General features: G+C 53.0%; 2 protein-coding genes across 3 annotated transcripts in view; one reads left to right on the top strand and one right to left on the bottom strand.

Moving 5' to 3' along the window:
• Positions 1–85: 85 nt before the first annotated feature.
• Positions 86–10,809, bottom strand: SH2D3A (SH2 domain containing 3A). Of its 2 annotated transcripts, none has more exons than XM_072947835.1 (10): positions 10,659–10,809; positions 7,471–7,607; positions 5,800–6,149; positions 5,358–5,431; positions 3,234–3,721; positions 2,987–3,102; positions 2,627–2,801; positions 2,422–2,533; positions 1,693–1,878; positions 86–828 (listed from the first exon to the last, which is right to left on the bottom strand). In XM_072947835.1, exons 2-10 carry the CDS (start codon positions 7,537–7,539, stop codon positions 668–670), a joined length of 1,731 nt encoding a protein of 576 aa, XP_072803936.1. In that variant the 5' UTR covers positions 7,540–7,607; positions 10,659–10,809; the 3' UTR covers positions 86–667. The 2 variants fall into 2 exon arrangements, 1 of the variants encoding a protein (XP_072803936.1); XR_012063207.1 differs by having other exon boundaries at positions 690–828; positions 1,693–1,924.
• A 2,592-nt stretch (positions 10,810–13,401) lies between these two features.
• VAV1 (vav guanine nucleotide exchange factor 1) overlaps positions 13,402–19,628 on the top strand; it is a 47,754-nt gene continuing 41,527 nt past the window's right edge. The window contains exon 1 of the mRNA XM_015241110.3: positions 13,402–13,686. Coding sequence (XP_015096596.2) covers positions 13,483–13,686 — 204 coding nt within the window. The 5' untranslated portion in view covers positions 13,402–13,482. The remainder of the gene's footprint in view (positions 13,687–19,628) is intronic.

The following is a 19,628-nucleotide window of genomic DNA, read 5'->3' as shown; positions in this document are numbered from 1 at the left end:
TCCTTCTGGGTCACACAGGAGAGGAAGGGGAGGTGAACTTGGGTACACCTTGTACCAACCCTACCTCTTCTCTGATGCCAAAAGGGAGGAGGGTGCCCGATGACATCCCTTTGGTGTTCATCACAGCTTACCGGGAACAGGAAGCACCTTTTGAATACCTACTGTGTGCCAGGCATGCTCCACCCATGATCTCATTCAAGCATGGAGCTTTCATCCCCATGACAACCCCTGGAAAGTACAGTCTCACTTTTTATGTTGAAGGCAGGCACAGAGAGGTCAAGCAATCTGCTGGAAGTCACACAGCTTTTAAAATGTATTTGAACTCCAGTCTCTTATAGATCTTCAAGTTCTCTTTAACATTAAAAGCCACATTTCACCATTTGGTGGTGGTGGGGGGATGCAGGCGTAGGGGCTGGGAGAGGGGGTCCAGAATCTCTAGACGTCAGGGGTCTTCTAGCGTTGGGGAGGAGGCTTCTGTCCCCAAGGATCCATGTGCATTTTTAGGGCATGGTAGGTTCTTGCAAACCAGGTCCCCTCCCTTTTGTGAGGCAGGATGTATGTCCCCACTGCATCTGGCCTTGTGAGGAATCTGGGGTGGCTTCCTTGGTCCCTGTTGGGGATCCCCAGAAGCCTGGGTATCCTAGCGTGAAGAAGGGGGTCTGTGCTTTCAATGGTCAGGCTCCAGGCGCTGCGACAGGACACTGAGGATGCGCTGGAACTTCTCCAGACGTGTGGCTCGCGGTGCCTCAGCCCCTCGGCTCCCCCAGAGAAGCCTCCGCAAAAAACTGGTTGTCAGGGCCTCTCTCAGATCCGGGTTGGGCCGGAATCCTGGAGGAGGGGCCAGGTAGGCTAGGGGCGGGGCCCAGGCACGTGCCTTGCCCCTTAGGGACTTTGACCCTGCCCGAGCCAGGAGGGACTCTGCCCCAGGTTCTCTGGATAACTGGGCAGGGTTAGCAAGGAGGGGGCCCCAGGGTCTCTGTAGGAGTAGGGGTCCGGGTGCAGGTGGCTGAGGGGCTCCGTGAAAGCGGGCTCTCCTGGGGTGCATGGGGCAGTCTGTTCCAGGTGAAGATCTGGGGGCCCCACTTTAGGGGTCGTGCCTGTAGATGGAGCCACGGGTGTGTCTGTGTGTGTGTGTAATTTGGGGTCTGGGCTGCCCTGCGTGGCAAGTTGGCAGGGAGGTGGGGCCACGTTGGAAGGAGAGGAGTGCCAAGGTCACAGACAAAGGCAGGAATGACCCAGGTGGGGGCCTCTGGAGGCTGGGCTGCCCCAGGACCAAGGAGGGAGGTGTGGCTCCGACCCCAGTGGGGGCTCTGTTCTACCAGGTTGAAGGACCGAGTCATTTTGGAGGGAGCTGGTCATTAATTGAGGTCCTCTGGGGGCAGAGCCTTCCCAGAGGTGGGAGAGTGCGAGTGGGGCCCTGTGGGCGTGGCTCTGGGGGGCTGGATCGCACTTTTGGGGCGGAGGGTACTCTTACTGTCGGCACCGCAGATTGCAGGGTCCTTGTGGTGAGAACCCCCGGGATGGGGTGAGAACCCCCCGGGATGGGGCCTCCCAGTTTAGGAGGGTCTCTGGGAGGCATGATGGGAGGCTCTAGTCCCTAGCCTGGAGAGGTTTGGGGGCACCCGGTTAGAGCACACGGGGTGTTTCTAAAGTCGGCATCCTCTGGCAGCCAGGTGCAGAGACGGCGCTCACCTCGCAGGCGCCGGGCCGCTGTCTCGCGAAATCTGGGCGCGTCCTGGGCCATCTGACGCGCCCCGTGCAGGGTGCGCAGCAGCCGCTCGCAGCTCTCATCCAAGGGCCCCGGGAGTTCCTCGCCCTCCAGCACGCGCACCGCGGGTGCCACGTGCGGCAGCGTCACCTCGCCCGGGTCGCACGGTCCTGTTGGGGGAAGGGTCTGGGCTGGGCTTAGGGCAGAGGGCGGGTCCTAGGGAGAAGACGGTGCGACAAACATTGGGCCGAGAGCACACTAGGACAGAAGCAACGGGTGGGGTTTGGGTCAAATAGAGGCTTGAGCCCAGCCCAGGACGGGACGGGGGCAAGGGAGGGGCCTAGGGAAGGGGCGGAGCCCAGGACACAGTGAGGGCGGGACCTGGGGATTGAGTCCAGGACCCAGTCCCGTACAGAGGGCGAGGACTAGGGCGAGGAAGGCGGAGCCTTGCTTAAGGGGCGGGGCCTAGGACCGAAACATCTGGCTGAACGTAGAGCCAAGGTGGAGCCCAGGACAGAAGCAAGGGGAGGGGTTTGGCCCGAGACCCAGAGGCCAGAGCCTAGCACAGAGCTGGATCCGAGTCAGGGGCCCGGCCTAGGGCAAGGGGCGGAGCCTAGGGGAGAAGCAGGGGCGAGGACCGAAGACCCCGGCAGGGCCTAAGACTGGACTGGGGTTCTGATGAGAGTTACCACTCATCTAAAGATGCCACTCACCGGCTCCCTCATCCAGCGCCCGCATCAGCGGCTTCAGCTCCTGCTCGAAGGCCAGCGCAGCCTCGGTGTGGCTCCTTCGGAGCTGGCGCCACGTGCGTTCCAGTCGCGACACCTGGAGGAAGGAACAGACCTGAGAACGCTTCCTCTCCACTCTTCCCCATCACTCAGACTCGGGCTCCTCCTCGTCCTCGGGCTTCCTACGCACCTGGGGCAGGAGCAAGGCGCCCATGACCGCGGCCAGTCCGGGCAGGTCCCCCGCTGCCCCTGGCCGCAGCGCCAGGGCCAGTTCCACCAGGCCCTTTAGGGCAGCCGCGCGTTCCTCCAGAGGCCCTGCGCAGCCCAGCACAGCGAGCGCCCCCGCCAACATCAGCGCCTCGTGCCTGTAGAGGCGGAGGGCAAGGGTCTGGGGGCAGTGGAGAGGTTTGCAAGGTGGGGTGAGACGGGACAGTGGGTGGCATTGCTCATGCCCCTCCTCCCTGGATGGGGGGCGTGAATGGCGGTGGTGGTGGTGGTGGTGGTGGTGGGAGGTTTGGGGATCCCAGGGGATCCCAGGTGGCTGGCTCACCTCTCCAGCAGTTCCAACCTCAAACGATGCCCGTGGGGAAGCGTGAGCAGCTCCAGGCCGGAGGCGACCCCCATGGCGCGCCGCTGAGCCCTGGTCACTCCCAGGAGGCCTGTCGCCTGGCCATGAGGGGCAGGGGTACGAGTAGGGAAGGCAAGTGAGCAGGGTGAGTATGTGAGTGTGAGATGGAGTTGGGCCTGGCCCTGGCTTCAGACAGTGACTGGCGGAGAGAACCCGGTAAGTAACCCACCTGGCAGTCCACCAATAGCAAGTGGAGGGCGGTACTCTCCGAATGGTGCTCCAGGAACAGGCCTCGGAGTGTACGCAGGACCTCGGGTTCCAGAGGCCGATTCTGGGGGCCCAGCAGGCAGGAGGGCTTGTCAAGGGGGCTCAAAGAAACCTCAGCCTGTGGTCTTGCGAAACATCCGTTCTCCTCCTCTTCCTCCTCCTCCTCAGCCTCCCACCATGGCACCTCTGGCTCTGGGCAGCTGTGGCCAGGGGCTGTTCCCTGGACCTTGCGCACTCGGGGCACCAGCTCACAGTATGTAGGGGGGCGTCCAGAGGCATCAGGCAGCATCAGTGAGGGTGTTCGAGGTGGCTTGGTTGGTCCCTTGGCGTGAAGCTGCCCATCGGAGGCCCTGAGGCTGTCAGGAATGGACCCCACGGGAACCGGGGTCTTTAGTAACACGGGGTCACTGCCGGTCCGGGGTAGGGCAGATGTGGGCATGGTGGAGGCTCCTGGGGGGTCATACAAGAGGAGGTGAGAGAGGTACACATAGAAGACAGCTGGGTAGGATGGGGGTGCTTCAAGGGCAACCACCCTCCTGGTTGATCCACTCATTCAGCCAAGAACCAGGTATCCCAACCCATCTTGGTGTGGCTTTGAACTTGAATAACTTCATCAACATAAATGCTATGCACTTACCGACAGTTTAAAAATTAGCTTTCTCTGATATGTGTGGAGTAATGTGAATTCTGAATAGTACATTTTATTTATTTTATTATTTATTTTCTTGTGTGTGGGGGGAGGTAATTAAATTTCTTTGTTTAGTTGGTTATTTTAACGGAGGTACTGGGGATTGAACCAGGACCTTGTGCATGCTAAGCATGTACTCTAAGCACTGAGCTATACCCTCAAATTTTAAATTTGAATTCTTTGTTTTTGCTCCTCTGATGGAAGATGGGAAGTATTGACCATACACAATTAAAATAAAAAATAAATCATTCAAAATTCATAAAACTATGTAAGGATCAAAGAAATGGAATTTATCATAAACTTTTGAATGATGACTTTTGTTAAGGTCATGACATATTCACTTCTGAGGTTATTGGAATTTAAAGCTGCACCCAGACTTGAGGTGAGACTCTGTATTTATGAAGCATTTAAGTTTACCCTGTTATAGGGGTTTAAAACCTTCCCATGATTCCCAGTTCACCCTGAATAAGAGCCACAAGTCCTCACATTAGCGCCCAAAGCCCTCACCATCTGAGCCTCATCTCTCTCTGACTTCGCTCTCATTCCCACTGCTGCTGCTACACTCATCTCCTTTTGCTTCAATGAACAGTTCAAACTCTGGTCCTGGCCCCAGGACCTTTGCACTGGCTGTTCCTGCCACCTGGGCCACTCTCAGTCCCACTTTTCTACATTGTTCCCTCCCTCACCTCCTTCAAATCTTTCTCTGTGGAGCCTTTCCTAACTACTACTTAAAATTGTAATACTCAATCCCATCCCCACACTCCTTACTGTGTTCTGCTTTTAATTTTACCCCTAAGCTCACATAATTGACTTATTTTTGTTGTTCATGGTCCTTCCTCTAACAGGAGGATGTTGGCTCCACTCAAGCAGGAATCTGCCTTTCTTGTTCATTGATGTATCTCAGTGCTGAGTACAGTGCCTGGCACACAATGAGGACTCATGTTGAATTGGGGAGGTCGGGCAGGGCAGACAAGGCAGTCAGGGAATGAGGGGACCCTTCCTTTATGTAGACGGTCAAGGTCAGCTGCTTTGAGGAACTCACATTAGATGAGTTAGGGAATGGGTTTTCCAATGGTGAGAAGAGCAAGTGCAAAGGCCCTGAGGCAGCAACAAATTTGGAAAGTTCCAGCAACTGAAAGGAAGACTGTGTGATGAGTGAAGAGGGGAAGTGAGAGGAATTTTTAGAGCAGTCAACCGTGGTCAGCACAGAGGATCTTGGTATAATCATAAACCCACATTTTTAAGCACCTCCAAAGTTCTTGTGTGTTTTTAATCACCATGAGAATATTGAAGCATCATCATCCCTTTTTTCAAAGAAGTTAAGTCACCTGCCCAAGGTCGCTTGGGTAGTGCATGGCAGAGCAATCTGAGCGATGTGCTGTCCTGATAGACCCTTACCTGGTCCAGGGTGGTCTTCTGTCCGTCCCACCTGCTCCAAACCTGCGGGCTGACTGTCACTCCACTTCCTAGCCCTGGGGGGATAGAGGGGGGTGTAGTCCTACTCCAAGCAGAGCAGCCCCCACCAATGCCCAGAAAACCCTACATCCAGTCACTCAGGACCAGTGGATCCCAACCAGGGTATGTGATCCCCCCCAGGGAACACTTGACAATATCAGGAGACATTTTTTGGTTGTTACAACTGGGAGGTGGGGTAAAGAGGATGCTGCTGGCATCTAGTGGGTGGAGGCCAGGGATGCTGCTCAACATCCTACAATGCACAGAACAGCCCTTCACAACCAAGAGTAATCTGGCCTCAGATGTCAATAGTGCATAATGCTTAAGGGGAACACCCTGGGGTGTTGGGTGTCGTCCGGGAGATAGGGAGCCTATGACTGAGTACCTGAGCAGCTCTGTCCGAGCTGGGCTGTCTGGAAGGGTGTCCTCACTAAAACTGCGTCGAATATGTCCTTGTCGTGTCACCGGCCTGGAGGCCACAGCCCCCGTGAGCTGGGACAGTGGACGCTGGCCAGTCACGTAGCTGTGAACCAGGGCAGGTAGGCTTGGGAAACGCTCATCCTCCAGCTGAAAGAGGGCTGTGGGCCGGCCTGGCCGGGGACGCAGGGCCACACGGAGCACTTCGAAGTGTAGGGCTGAGCCCCGCCAGCGGCAGGAGATCACGGGGTGGCCCCCACGGGACCCAGATGCACGAACTAAGAAGTCACCATCTTGCTGGAGAAGGGCCTCAGCCTTCTGGGGGTAGGAGGTAGGGGCATGGGGTTTGAAGCATGAGCCCGTATCAGCAGTTAATGGCGACTCCCCATCACCACCCACCCACCCAAGAAAAGCCAACCCAGAGACTGAGCAGCTTTGTGGCAAACCATTTCCCCTTTCCTCATGGGCATGCCTCTGGACTACATCTCCCAGGCTCTCTTGCAGTTAGGGTCATCCTGTGACAAGATCTGGCTATGGTATGAGAAGTGCTCTGGGGGATGTCCAGACCTGGCTCGTAAAACCCTCCTGCACAATCCTACAGGCTCTATCCCCTATAGGTCTACCGATGTCCCCAGAGCCCCGGAGGATGGTGGAGCCACAAGATGGAAAGGGCTTGGGTCTGACACACTTTGGAGCTTTCCATCCCCACTCCTCAACAACCTTGGACTGTGACATGAACTAGCCCTTAAATGGTGATCGAGTTTGGCTAGTAACATCTTGAGAATGTTTGTTGCAGCCACTAGTTGACACTGACTCATGAGACTTCCAACCTGAGGACATGCACTGGGCTTGTGATGCAAACGTGGCTTCAAGAAAAGCTATTAGCTGGATCCTTCCAAACAGACTGTGACCTAGAAGTCCGCCTTTATAAAAAGGCTCCAGCAATCTTCTGCCAGCAATGGTGGCTGGTGTGAAAATAGGGGCTGAGGGCCACAGTCTTTATAATATGCCAGACACAGTTTTAGGTGTAAAACGTATCAACTCACTTCACCCTTTACCAAGGTTAAGAGGTAGGGCTCATTATGCCCATTTTACAGATGGGCAAACCAAGGTCCAGAGACTTCAAATACCTTGCCCTAGTTCATACCCAATGTAAGTCATAGGGCTAGGGTTTGAACCCAGGATGTCTGGCACTAAAGTTGGGATTTTAACCTCTAAGCTACACTGCTTCTCACGATTTGATTGGATGCTCAGGGTCCTGGGACTCCTGAAGGTGATACATCAGTTGGATTTGAGGGTGAGGAGCCTTGGGTTGAGAGGCAGATGGGGCCCTGGTAGTCACAGGTGCCTGGGATCCAGAGAGAGAGACTGAGCCACGGGGTGGTTTGAGGGGTCATTAGGACCCTTTTTAATCTCTGTCCCCATCCTCAACAGCATCCCAAAGGAAGTGATAACTTAAATATAAGAAGTGACATGCCACACATGTGAAGCTTCAAGATAGTCCCCAGCCCCCCAGCCCCCTCTTCCCATAGACTTGGACTGTAAGTCCCTTATCTGGGACCCAGGAGTCCCCAGTAAGTCAAAGGTGGGAGAAACTCCCCATCAGATGGTCCTGAGGCCCTGCAGGGGGCAGCGGTACCTGGCGGGACAGGGGTCCGTGGTACCAGGGTTGGGCAGCAATGTCCTCTCCATCCTGTGGCACCTGCATGGAGCACTTGGGGGCAGAGGGTGCAAGGGCTGTGCTCTGTGCTTCCAGTGGGCCTCAGTCTTCCTCATCTGAAAAATGGGAATAATTACTCTTGCTTCCTGAGTGGCTGGGTCAGCCCCCACCATGTTCCTCATAGTTTTTTGTTTGTTTTGTTTTGTTTGTTTTTGAATGTACGATATCAGTTATTTTTTATTTTTATTTTAAAAAATTTATTGAAGTTTAGTCAGTTTACAATGTGGTGTCAATTACTGGTGTACAACATAATGTTTCAGTCATACATGTACAAAACTATATTCATTTACATATTCTTTTTCATTATAGATTACTGTAAGATATTGAGTATATTTCCCTGTGCGCTACAGTAGAAACTCAACGTTTATCTATTTTACATATAATAGTTACTATCTGCAAATCTCAAACTCCCAGTTTATCCTTTCCCAATACCTTTCCCCCTGGTAACCCTGAGTTTGTTTTCTGTGTCTGCGAGTGTTTCTGTTTTGTAAATAAGTTCATTTGTGTCTTTTTTTTTTTTTAAGATTCCACATGAGTGACATGATATGGTATTTGCTATTTTTCTTTCTCTTTCTGGCTTACTTCACTTAGAATTACAAACTCCCCTAAACTCCCCTTGTAGTTTTGAAGACAGTAACCGGCACCCTACCAAACCTTAAAATGCAACTCTCTTTGTATGTGTATATATACAAATATTTGTTTTATTTTATTTATTTTTTCACAGATACATATTTTTAAATTAAAGAAATTACTCATAGGCAGAATATATATATATATATATATCAGATTAAAATCAGGCTATGAGTAACTTTAATTTAGAATAGGCTGTGATTTCACAGAAACAGTTATACATTCACTGGGATTCTTGCAAAAGCTGAAGACCTGCACATTGCTTTCAGTGGGATGCAATTTTTGGGGGGGGGAGAGTAATTAGGTTCATTTATTTATTTATTTTTAGAGGAGGTACTGGGGATTGAACACAGGATCTTGTGCATGCTAGGCATGCGCTCTACCACTTGAGCTATATCCCCTCCTTTATTTTTATTTTTAATGGAGTACTGGGGATTGAATCCAGGACCTCATGCATGCTAAGCCCGTGCTCTACCACTGAGCTATACCCTCCCTCTGTCAATGTAATGCAATTTGCATGCAGATGATGTATTGCTATGTTTCGGAGAAATTTAATTATTGAATCCACTCAAACCAATATTTATGGGGCTCCCACTATGTGCCAGGCACCATTCTAGGCACTAAGACCTCGTAGTGAGCAAAGCAGACTGGGATCCCTGCCCTTAGTAGGTGAGGGAGTATAGGATAGGTCAGAGAGACCTAAGCAGACAAATGGCACCAGGGATGGGATTAGGAAGATCTGAGTGGTGGAGTTAAGATTTTCCAGTGGGTGACAATGGGAAGGTCTCAGTCAGTAAAGATTTGGAGGATTTTGAGAAAGCAAGCCAGGTAGTTCTTGGGGTGAAAGGAATTTCTGGCTGGAGGGGGAAGGGTGGGATTTAATTGACTAAAATCTACAGCATCTTAGCAATCTATGGGCACACTCAAGTATTCTTAGGTGGGACGCAAATCCAACCCGTATGTGGCTTCCAAACTAAAGCCATTTTTTAAGGGCATTCAAAGGTCACATTTTTGTAGGTGCTGGCAAACAGTGAGTAGGCACTTGTAGATCTTTATGTTATGGAGCTGCTACATTTTGTTGTGATTATTATGGTCAGATTTAGGTCTCAGACACTTTAGGACTCCCTTGATCACCATGCAGTTCTCAGGCCCTGGGTGTCTCAAGCGTCTGGCGGGGAAATCTGCCCTGGATTCAAGGGACGCAGGTGTCTGCTGGCCTCCTCCACTCCCAAGCTCTTCTGGACCTGGCGGGTTCTGTAGGGAAATCGCACCAGGATTCCTACAACCTGAGTCAGCTGGCCCAGGCCCTGAAAGGGGCAGGCAGTTTCAGGCTGGCCCCAGGTTGCTGCAGGGGTGGGGAGCTGAGCAGAGTGCTGGCTCCAGGCGCCACATACCTGAACGCCAGGTGTGTCTCCTAGATGCCCGTGCACTTCCTGTTTGTCAGCTGAGCCATGTCTGGCCTTTGTCTAAAGAGTCCCCCAACTCCAGCGTCCTCTGTCTTATGGGCCCCTGAGTGGCTGTGGAGGTGGGTCACTGACAAGGCTCTGGTTAGTTCCAGGGGGAAGGCAGGGAGCTCGGAATGGGCACAGGTCACCCATGACCCAACTAAGTCATCCTCCTGCTTTGCGTCCTTTGCAATCATTTCTGGACATCTGAGCAGGGGAGAGAGGAAGGTGGCAGAGTCAGGAGAGGGCGGTGAGTGAGAGGCCAGCTTGGGGGAAGGAGGGAGGGGATTATTTATGCTCTATCGATGGGGTGCCACCTGCACACAGACACATGGACACAGATGGACACGGGGACTCAAACGTGAGCCAACGCTGACTGGTTGTGAGCCAGGCCCTGTTCTAGACCCTGGAGAAACAGTGATGAATGAGACCAAGGCCTGGCTGGTGGGCGAGACACACAGCACAAGCACACAGTGAATGAAGAATATAATGTCTAAGAAAAAGATAATGTCTAAGGGTAAACAATGAAGGTGATAAAACAGGGAGATGTAATAAAGGCAAGACAATTATGCAAAGATTTGGAGAAAGCAGTCTAGGTTGTGGGGTACAGCAAGTGTAAAGGTCTGGAGCTGGCTTTTTACAGTTTACATCATCAGGGAGGCCGAAGTGGCTGGCTCCTGCGAGCCAGGAGCTAAGTGGAGAGCAAGGAGGTCGGCGGGGATGAGACCAGGCAGAAACTGGTGATCCCGAATTTTCATCTCAGTGGGCTGGAAAGGCAGCTCCGGAAGGGTTTTAAGTGAGGGAGGGGCACGATCTGGTTTAAAAAGAGCGCTCAGGCAAAAGTGGAAGCAAGCTTTCCTTGTTGCACAGGAAACACGCTTAGAGGTGCAAGTACGCCCAGGTACACGGACACGCGTAATGCATAGCGAGCCAATCAGGCGACCCCGTCTACGTTCGCGGACGCGCGTGGACAGACACCCAGATCCTCCCCGGGAGCTGGTGGCCGCACCTGGGAAAGAGAGAACTCCCTACCTCAATGAACTCTTGGTCCTGAATCCGTCTGGGGTCCCTCACTCACCTAGGCCGGGACCCGCGGAGTTCCCAAGAACCTGGGGCGGGGCGGAAGCCAGAGGCTCTGCGGCTCGCGGCCCCTCCCTCCCCGCCCCAGCCAAGTCCAGCGTTTACCCGCCGCGCCCAGAGGGAACCGAGCCCCATCACCTGGCCCCGCCCCTTAAAGCCCTGCCCCGTCAGGCCTCACCTCTTCTCCAGCTATAACCTCCGGGGCTCGGGGCTCGCCGCCTTGTTCGCGCTTAGTACGGTTAGTACGGGTCTTTGCGCTAACCACGCCCCCCTTCAGATATAACTCGCTTCCCCATAAACCACGCCCCCTTGGGAACTCCGTTCCTTAGTGGGTTCCGCCCCCTTAGAACCCTGCCCCACCCTCCTCCGAGTGACCACGCCCACACATCTCCCCGCCCCTCTTTCAGTCCTGCCGCTTAGAACCGGGTCCCTAGATTCATTCTCATTAGGGTCTCGGGCTGGCCCTAAGCACCCATAGCCTCTTGGGACGGGAGAAAAGATGCTTCTCTCCTAGCCTATCAGTGTTCCCGGCAGGGGCAGGGCGGTCCCTACCGGCTCTCTCCCCCGGCCGGGAGTGGTGGCGGGCTGTGACGTGATGGGGTGCGCTTCCTCCAGACCGCCCCCCTGGGTTTCCGGGAAGGAACCCCATGCGGGTGTCGGGTTTTGTGGAGAGAGATGCGGGAAAGCACGACAGCCTCTCCCGGCAACTGAACTTTGGAGTTGAGTTAGGACATGGTGGGGGTGGTAAACTTTCAGGTGGTTTCCTAGGTGAGGGGAAGGAGGAGAGGGGGCTTCCATCGTGTTGCCTGGAGACAAGCATGAGACAGGTGGTGGTCGGGGCTGGGTGTGGGATCTGGAACCAGAAAGAGGACGCTCAAGCCAAGTTTATTGACGGGGCTCATAACAACAACAGAATCGAAAGCAGTAGCTGTAACTATCATTCATTAAGCTCTTACTGTATGCCAGGACTGTTCTGCTTGCTTGACCTGCCTCCACACGTACCATTTTTACGTAGACCTTGCAGTGAGATGGGTACTATTTTCATCACCTCCACTTTCTAGGGGCAGAATCTGAGGCACGGGGAAGCTAAGCCTTTCCTCCAAGTTAACAGGCTTGTCAGTGGTCGAGGCGGGATTCAAGCCCGGAGGCCTGGAGCGCTATCCTGTCTTCCTGGCTTTCATCTTCGCAATCCCACGATCTCTGATCCCTACAATTAATTCTAAACGGTGAAGTTTACTGTCACCTGTTTTACGATGAGGAAATTGACTCACAGGGAGCCACGAATGCTTGGGGATGAAAATTTTGGTGCCTGTGGGATCGTAAATATGGGAATTTCCAGCCTGGGAATTTCCCTCCTGTCAACGTGGAAGAGACTTCAAGTTCAGGAGTCTGACAGGTGTGTTTTCCTTGACCCACTCCGGCCTGGTTTTGGTAGTGTAGTGGGTATGACCAGTGAAGGGGTCTAGCGCCCCCAAGTGGCTACAATAATTAAAGAAGAAAATCCAAGGCAGGGGTGCCTTCTGAGGTGGAGGGGGTAGGGAAGACTGTGGGTGGAAGTGGGGAGAGAGAGACCTCCTAGACCAGATGATTTCAGGTAATGATAAGGGCTACGAAGAGAGTAAACATTTGCTAAATGAAAATGACACTTTTGAAGTCTATAAGGAAAAAGATGATGGTGGCCAGGGACACGGGGATAAATGAATAGATTTGGGATAACTGTCAGAGGTAGAGCCAATAGAGTTTCAACTAGTCATTCATTCATTCATTCATTCATTCATTCATTCAACAAATATTTACGAAGCATGCATATGTGCCAGGTGCTGAGGGTGGAGTCCAACAAAAGAGACACAAATTTCTAAATACACAATAAGGAAATCAGTATAATAAAATAGATTTGTCAGACAGTGATCAGGGCTAGATGTGGGGAAGTTGGGTAGGGTGTGATGGAGTGGGGATAAAGGCTGTGATTTGAAATGGAAAGTTTTGGGAAGACATCAGGAGAGCAAAGTCGAAGAAGGTGAGGGAGCTAGCGGAGCGAAGTCGCCTCAGGCGGAGGGAGATAATGTGCAAAGGCCCTGTGGCAGGATTCTAGGGCAGGATTCTGGGGTGACCTAGTGGGCTGGAGAAACACTGAGGGAACCCGTGTGGCCGGAGCAGAGTGAACGAGTGGGAGAGTGGAGGAGGTAAGAGCAGGGATGAGGGTATAACGTACAGAGCCTTGCGGGCTGCAGGGAGGACTTCGACCCCAATGAAGGGGGCTTTGGAACAAGATGACTTAGGCGTTCACAGGTGCGCTCTGATGGGGGAGTCCAGGCTGCGGGGGCTGAGAACAGGAGCCTGGGGACCGACAGCGGAAGGAGACCTACTAGGCCAGGCTAGCAAGGATGCGTGGCGGACTAGGGTGGAGGCAGAGGAGGGAGGGGTGGGAAGAAGGCGGATTTTGGGTCTTTTTCGGAGGCGGTACTGCTCTGGGGTTGGATGTAGAGGAAGGCAGCAGGTCTCAGTCTGGTTACACTGACCTCACTCCTGGGTGCCCAGGTGTTCAGTTTTGGGGGAAAGAGAGGCGGGGTCCTGCTTGAAAGGGGCTGGGCGGGGCTGGGCTGCAGGTGCTCCCCCGCCCCCATCCGCCCCCGACCCCACGGCTCCTCCTCCTCCACCCCCTCTCAGGGCGACAGTTACAGGCAAAGAAGAGGAAGTGGTAGCTAGATAGCACAGGCGGGCGGGCGGGCGGAGGAGGCGGCGAGGGTGCGCGGCCCGGCCCGGGAAGGCAGCGGCCATGGAGCTGTGGCGCCAGTGCACCCACTGGCTGATCCAGTGCCGGGTCCTGCCGCCCAGCCACCGCGTGACCTGGGATGGGGCCCAGGTGTGCGAGCTGGCTCAGGCCCTCCGGGATGGCGTCCTGCTCTGCCAGCTGCTCAACAACCTGCTTCCCCACGCCATCAACCTGCGAGAAGTCAACCTGCGTCCACAGATGTCCCAGGTGAGCCCGCCACAGGCTGGCCGGCGCGAGGGTGGGAGGGGAGAGGCAGACCCCCCCCCCCGCCGTCACTCCAGGGTTGGCACCCAGGGCGCTGATGCACCGGCGCCTCCAGGTCGGCATCGCAGAGCGGAATCTGCTCCTGACTCTGGGTCTGACACCAGGTACCGGGAAGCGGCGGCGGTGACACTCTGCGATTCTGGGGTGGCCCACCCGAGGTTAACGGCAACGGGCCAATAGGCTCCCCGTTAGCCACGCTTAGGCTGAGAACGGCAGACTTGAGGCTGACGCTCCCAAACCCCAGGCTGACTCCTCTGGAGACCGAGCCCCCAGATGGGACTGTGGGGGTTCTTGAGGGGCACTGGTAACCCCTTGGGTGGCTGGCAGGATACCTGAGGCTTTTGACTCCTTTGACATCTCCCCCCTCCTCCAAGATTCTGGCCCTGGGGGAGGGGCCTCCTCCGACTCCTTCCCCCACATGCATCTCCTCCTCCCGGGCCCTGGGCCCCTTCCTTCCCCTCACATCTTCCCCTTGGCTTCCTGCCTGGGCCTGGGGCAGCATGGGGCGACTGCGGGGCGGGCTGTGGGCTCCGGGATCTGGTCTCCGTAGCTCCATCCATCCCAGGGGCCGTCTCGAGGCAGGACATGACCCTGAGCCTCAAGAGAGGGTCTTGGGATTTTGGACCTAAAAATAGCTGCCTTTTCTCTGTAGCGATTTCTGCAAGGGCCTGAGGTTCCAGGGGGAGGTGGATTTGACTGCCACCGCCGCCAGCTCAGGAAATATATTCAAATTCCTATTTGAATGCGGTTGGGTGGGGGTGGTAAGCTGACTGGGTCCTCTCCGGGTAGCACCTCCTCTGGTTCCCTATGGCCTCCGCAGTGCTGGGTGGAAGCGATGTCTGCTGATGGCTGGCAGTTAGGGGCGCCTCGCCTGCCCTGGAGGTCCGAAGGCACACTGGCAATCTAGCCCGCAGGCTCTACCCCTGGACGAAAGCCTTGTCTGGAAGAGCCGCGGGCTAGTGGGGCATTGCCTTCTCCCTGGTCTGAGGTGCCACGTGCGAATGGGGGGAGGGGAAGTAGCTGCTCAGGTAGGGGTCCCTGAGGGTGTCTCTTGGGGACAGGGCCATAAGAGAGGTGTGTGACCCATCCTCCCCTAGCTCAGGCAGGCTTCCTGAGAGAATGAGGGAACCCCAGAGGCCCCCTCCCCCCATAGCCAGCTGCTCTGGCCACAGGCCATCCCAAATTCGCCTACATTTTTTTGCCTCCTTCTGGTTTCCAGCATATAAGGAAGTAGCCATCAGACCCTTCAGGCGTCAGACCTGCAAGCAGTCAAGATTCTGTGAGGTTTCAATAGCAGCTAATGGGAAGGTGGATAGACTTAAGGTTGAACTTCCATCCCTGCTGGCATCTTCCCTACAGCTGGCTCTCTGATGAAGCGCAAGGGGACCTGGCATTAATCTCTAGGAGGACAGCTGCAGGGATTAATGTGTCTTGGTTTTCTGTTCTGGGCAATGCTGAGGATCCTGGCCTGCGTCTGACGCTCAAGATGCTCCCAGACTTGAGGAGACAGATATCCCCCAGCCCCATGTTGTCAGGCCTGCGGCAGAGGGAGAAACCCCTGGGCGGGGGCCTGGAGCAAAGGCAAGACCTTGTCTGGGGGAGTCAGGCTTTATGACAGAGGGGACATTTATGCTGGGTTTTGACGAGTGAGTAGGAGTTTTCTTGTTGCTCTGGCTTCCGGCACCTAGCTGTATCAGGTCCCACACTAGGCAGGGGTGATATTCCTCGTCTGGGAGCTCTGGATCTTTTGCCCTGTGCATTTTGTCTCCCTTCAAAGCTCAGCCCTGTGCCTCTTCACAGTGGGGCTGTGTGTGGAAAGCTAAAAGGCGGTCACATTGAGCCGGAGGGAGGGTCCACAAGAACAGCTTCTATAGGTTTGAAAGTCCCTATTTGTAAATAGATTTAAGCCCGGACCATGAACCGCTGGGGGTGTGGAAGGGTGGGGAAAGAGAAGGGAGGGTGCTCCCATTGGGGGAATGGCATAAATAAGGGTGTGGAGGCTGGACTTAGGGTGCTTCCCAGTTTCTCTCATTTCCTCTTCGGAGTTGCTCTGCTTTTGCTCAGTTATTTCCTGGGTTGAGGGTGGGAAGAGAATGTTCATTCATTCATTCATTCATTCATTCATCAACAATTACAATGTACGCCTGGCCTCTTCTTGGTGCCGAAACAGTGAGAACAAGACACATACAAACCCCTGTGTTAAGGAGCCTGCATTCTAGTGGGAGACACGGACAGTGGGCAAATAAGGAAACATAAGTTGTCAGAGATGGTACGTGTTCTGGAGAAAGGGGCTTGGGAGTATGAGGTTGCACTCTTGCACCAGAGACCTGGTGACGTTTGAGCGGAGACTCCGGCAAACTGAGGGAAGGAACCACGTGAATCTGAGGAAACCGCGCTCCTGGCAGGGGCACTGCCAGTGCCAAGGCCCTGGGAGGGGAACTGGTCAGTTCCCACGTAGTCTGCACCGTGCTACAGGGGCCTGGCTGGTGGCAACGGGTCACGGGCAAGGTTAGATTGCAGTGAGTCTCCAAGCTGGTCAGGCCTTCTGAGATCTGAGACCCAGAGAGACGATGGTATCACCAGAGGCGGCCGCGGTGATGACCAGACACCATCACTCTCTCCTCCACTCTCTCTGGGAGCCCAGATTCCGAGCTGCAGAGATGAAACTTGAAGACCAAGGGAGTGGAGAGGAAGAAACGAATGTGACAGTCTTTGTGGGAAAGATCACCAGGACGGGTGAGCCGATTAGGCTCGGGTTGGGAGCGGTCACTGGGGCCAAGAGGATGTCAGGGTCCCCAGCCCATAAAGGCTGGTGCCACTGGCAGAGGTGGGGAAGGGAGAGGGTGGGAGAGTCAGAACAGGATGGGTCGTGGCTTGGAGGAGCCAGACCTGGGTTCAGATCCTGGCAGCCCCACTTCCTGGCTTCACCTCTCTGAGCCTGTTTCCCTATCAGTGAAGGGTGGATAAAAATGGCACCTCTCTGGGGAGGACCATTGTAATATTTCAGTACTGCTCAGTGCAGTGCTGACACCCGATAAACCCTTGCTGAAAAGTCTTTTTAGGAAAGATGTGGGATAGTGCGAGGTTTGGCAACTCAGCACAGCCTGTAGGATTTGGGTTTAGGACAGTGGTTCTCAGCTGGGGTGGTTTTGCTCCCCAGGGGACATTTGGCGATGTCTGGAGATAGTCTGTGTTGTCACATCTGGGAGCTGCTACTGGCATCTAGCGGATAGAGGCCAGGGATGCTGTTCAGTATCCTACAATTTCACACACAACCGAGAATTAGCCTGCCCAATGTCAACAGGGCTGAGGTTGAAGAGCCTCATGCTAGGGCACAGACAGCCTGGTAGAAGCTTTAAAATATTTAACTCTTTGGCTAAATGATACACGCGGATCATTCAAAAATTAAAACGTAAAAAAGTGCACAGGGTAAAATGTAACTTTTAGCCCTCTCCCTCAGATACCCTGTCTTACCTTCCCCCGTAAGTAACTACCCATTTTTTTTTAAGTTTACTGTATATCTTTATGCAAATAGGAATTTAAGTTCTCGCTAACTACACTCTGCCCTTACCAGGAAAGGTGGCATATACCACCCACTGCTTTATACCCTCACTTTAATAACTGTCTTGGGCATCTTTTGAAATCAATACATAGAGATTGCTTGCATTCTTTGGAAAAAAATGACCGCATGATATTTCAGATTGTCCATTGATTCAGCAAACTATTTACATTGTGCCCACTGGGTGCGAGGCATTCGCCTAAACTGGGGGCTGGCAACCCACAGCGGGAGGGCCGAACCTGGACCATAGCACATTTTATAAATAAAGTTTTATTGGCACACAGCCACGCCCACTCATTTACGCTTTGTCTCTGGCTGATTTCCCATGACCACTGTACAGCTAATTGCCGCAGGGAGTGTTTGGCTGGTGAAGCTGAAGATGCTTACTATCCAGACCTTTGTAGGAAAAGCTCCCCCCACCCCCGGTCCAAAGGCTTTCCGCAGACTAACTCGTGCCATCCTCAGAACAGCCTACGACGTAGGTAGTACCATTAGCGCCGTATTTCACATGGGAAAACTGAGATGCAGGGAAGTTAAGTCACTTGCCCCAGGGCCCCCAACTTGAAAGTGGCGGAGTTGAATTTGAACCAGGCAGCTTGGTTCCAGGATCTCTATTCCTTTTTTTTTTTTATTTTTTAATGGTTTGCATTTTGCACTTCTTATTTATTCACTTTATTTAGAGGGGAAGTAATTAGGCTTACTTATTTATTTATTTTTAGAAGAGATACTGGGGATGGAACCCAGGACCTTGCGTATGCTAAGCATGCGCCCTACCGCTTAAGCTACACCCTCCCCTCTTTTCCTTGTTATTTATTTATTTGTTTTTGTGTGGGTGGGGGGCAATTAGGTTTGTTTGTTTGTTTGTTTATTTCTTTATTTGATCGGGGCACTGAGGGTTGGACCCAGGACCTGGTGCATGCTGAGCATGACCCTACCACTGAGCTCTGCCCTCCCTCCACTCCAGGATCCCTGCTCTTAACAGCTGCTCTGAGCTCTATTCCATCACATGGCTGGGCAACCACTTATTTTACCATTACCCCCACTGATGGGCACTTAGTCTGTGCCAGGCTTTTGTTCTGACAAACTTACTGCAATCAATAACCTTGTCCGTGAACCTTTTTGCAGCTCCTTCACTGTGTGACCTTGGCCATGTTCCTTAACCTCTCTGTGCTTCTGTTTCTTCACCTGTAAAATGGAGATAATAAATCTCCATCTGAAATGAAAGCATTGTGGTGAAGGATATATGAGTTACTATCAAGAACCTAGGAAAGTGCCTAGCTACATGTAAGTGTTATCACTGCGGCCGTACACATGAGCAAGGATACCCATGCGATAAATTCTCTGAAGGGTTTACTGGCTCAAAGCGGGGGAGTCTGTGTTTTTGGTAAGTCTTGCCAAATTGTTCTCTGTATGGGATTGTTCCCAGAGGACTTGTTCCAATTACACTACCCTTAGCAATGTCTGAGAGTGCTTTTTTCACTCCATTGCCTCGCCGGCAGACAGTTCTGTTGTTAAGCTTTTGGATTTATGCCAAATTGATGGGTGATAAAAAGAGCTCATTATGGCTCAGTTTATATTTCTTTTATTCTGAGTGAGGTGGAGCCTCTTTTCTTACGTTGAAGAGCTGTTTATATTTTCCCCCTGCGAAATAATATTTGTTCATATCGTTTGCCCATTATTTTTTTCCTTCTGGCACTGTGGGCCTTTTTTTTCTTATTGATTTTTAGGAACTCTTTATATATTAGGCTGCTTTGAGTTTCAAGTCAGGTACTTACTAGCACTGTGATCTAGAAAAGAAAAAAAATTACTTAACCCATCTGAGCCCTGGTTATCTTATCTCTAAAATGTAGATGTCACAGCACCTTTATCTCAGGGTTGTATGAGGGTTCAACGTGATAAGCTGAGTTAAATTCCTATCATGGTGATTGGCAGATTGAGGTATGACTGATGTACAACAAAAAAGCTAAATTAATGGGAGCCATTCTTTTTGTTCATTTGATTTCAGTGGGTCTGAGCTGCCTGTAGGGTGTGGTATAGGTCAGGATGCGTTATGTTAGCTGCTGTAACAAACTGCATTGCTTCAGTGACTTTCGAGAGTTTGCTCCTTGCTTATATCACATCCAGTTTGGGTCAGCTGAGGGATTAAGGGGGAAGCCCTCCTTACCAATTCCCCACAAGACCTGGGCTCCTTCCATCCCATAGCACCACCCTCCCCGACGTCCTTGGAGTCCTGTATTCAGCCAGAGGGCGAGGAGGGAGTTGTGAGGGGTGAAACCCTGGGAGGTTTTCATGGCCCAGGCCCAGACGTGGCATTATCACCTCTGTT

The sequence above is a fragment of the Vicugna pacos genome, chromosome 22, assembly GCF_048564905.1.
Source record: "Vicugna pacos chromosome 22, VicPac4, whole genome shotgun sequence".
Classification (NCBI taxonomy): domain Eukaryota; kingdom Metazoa; phylum Chordata; class Mammalia; order Artiodactyla; family Camelidae; genus Vicugna; species Vicugna pacos.
This window is presented reverse-complemented; position numbering and strand designations above follow the sequence as displayed.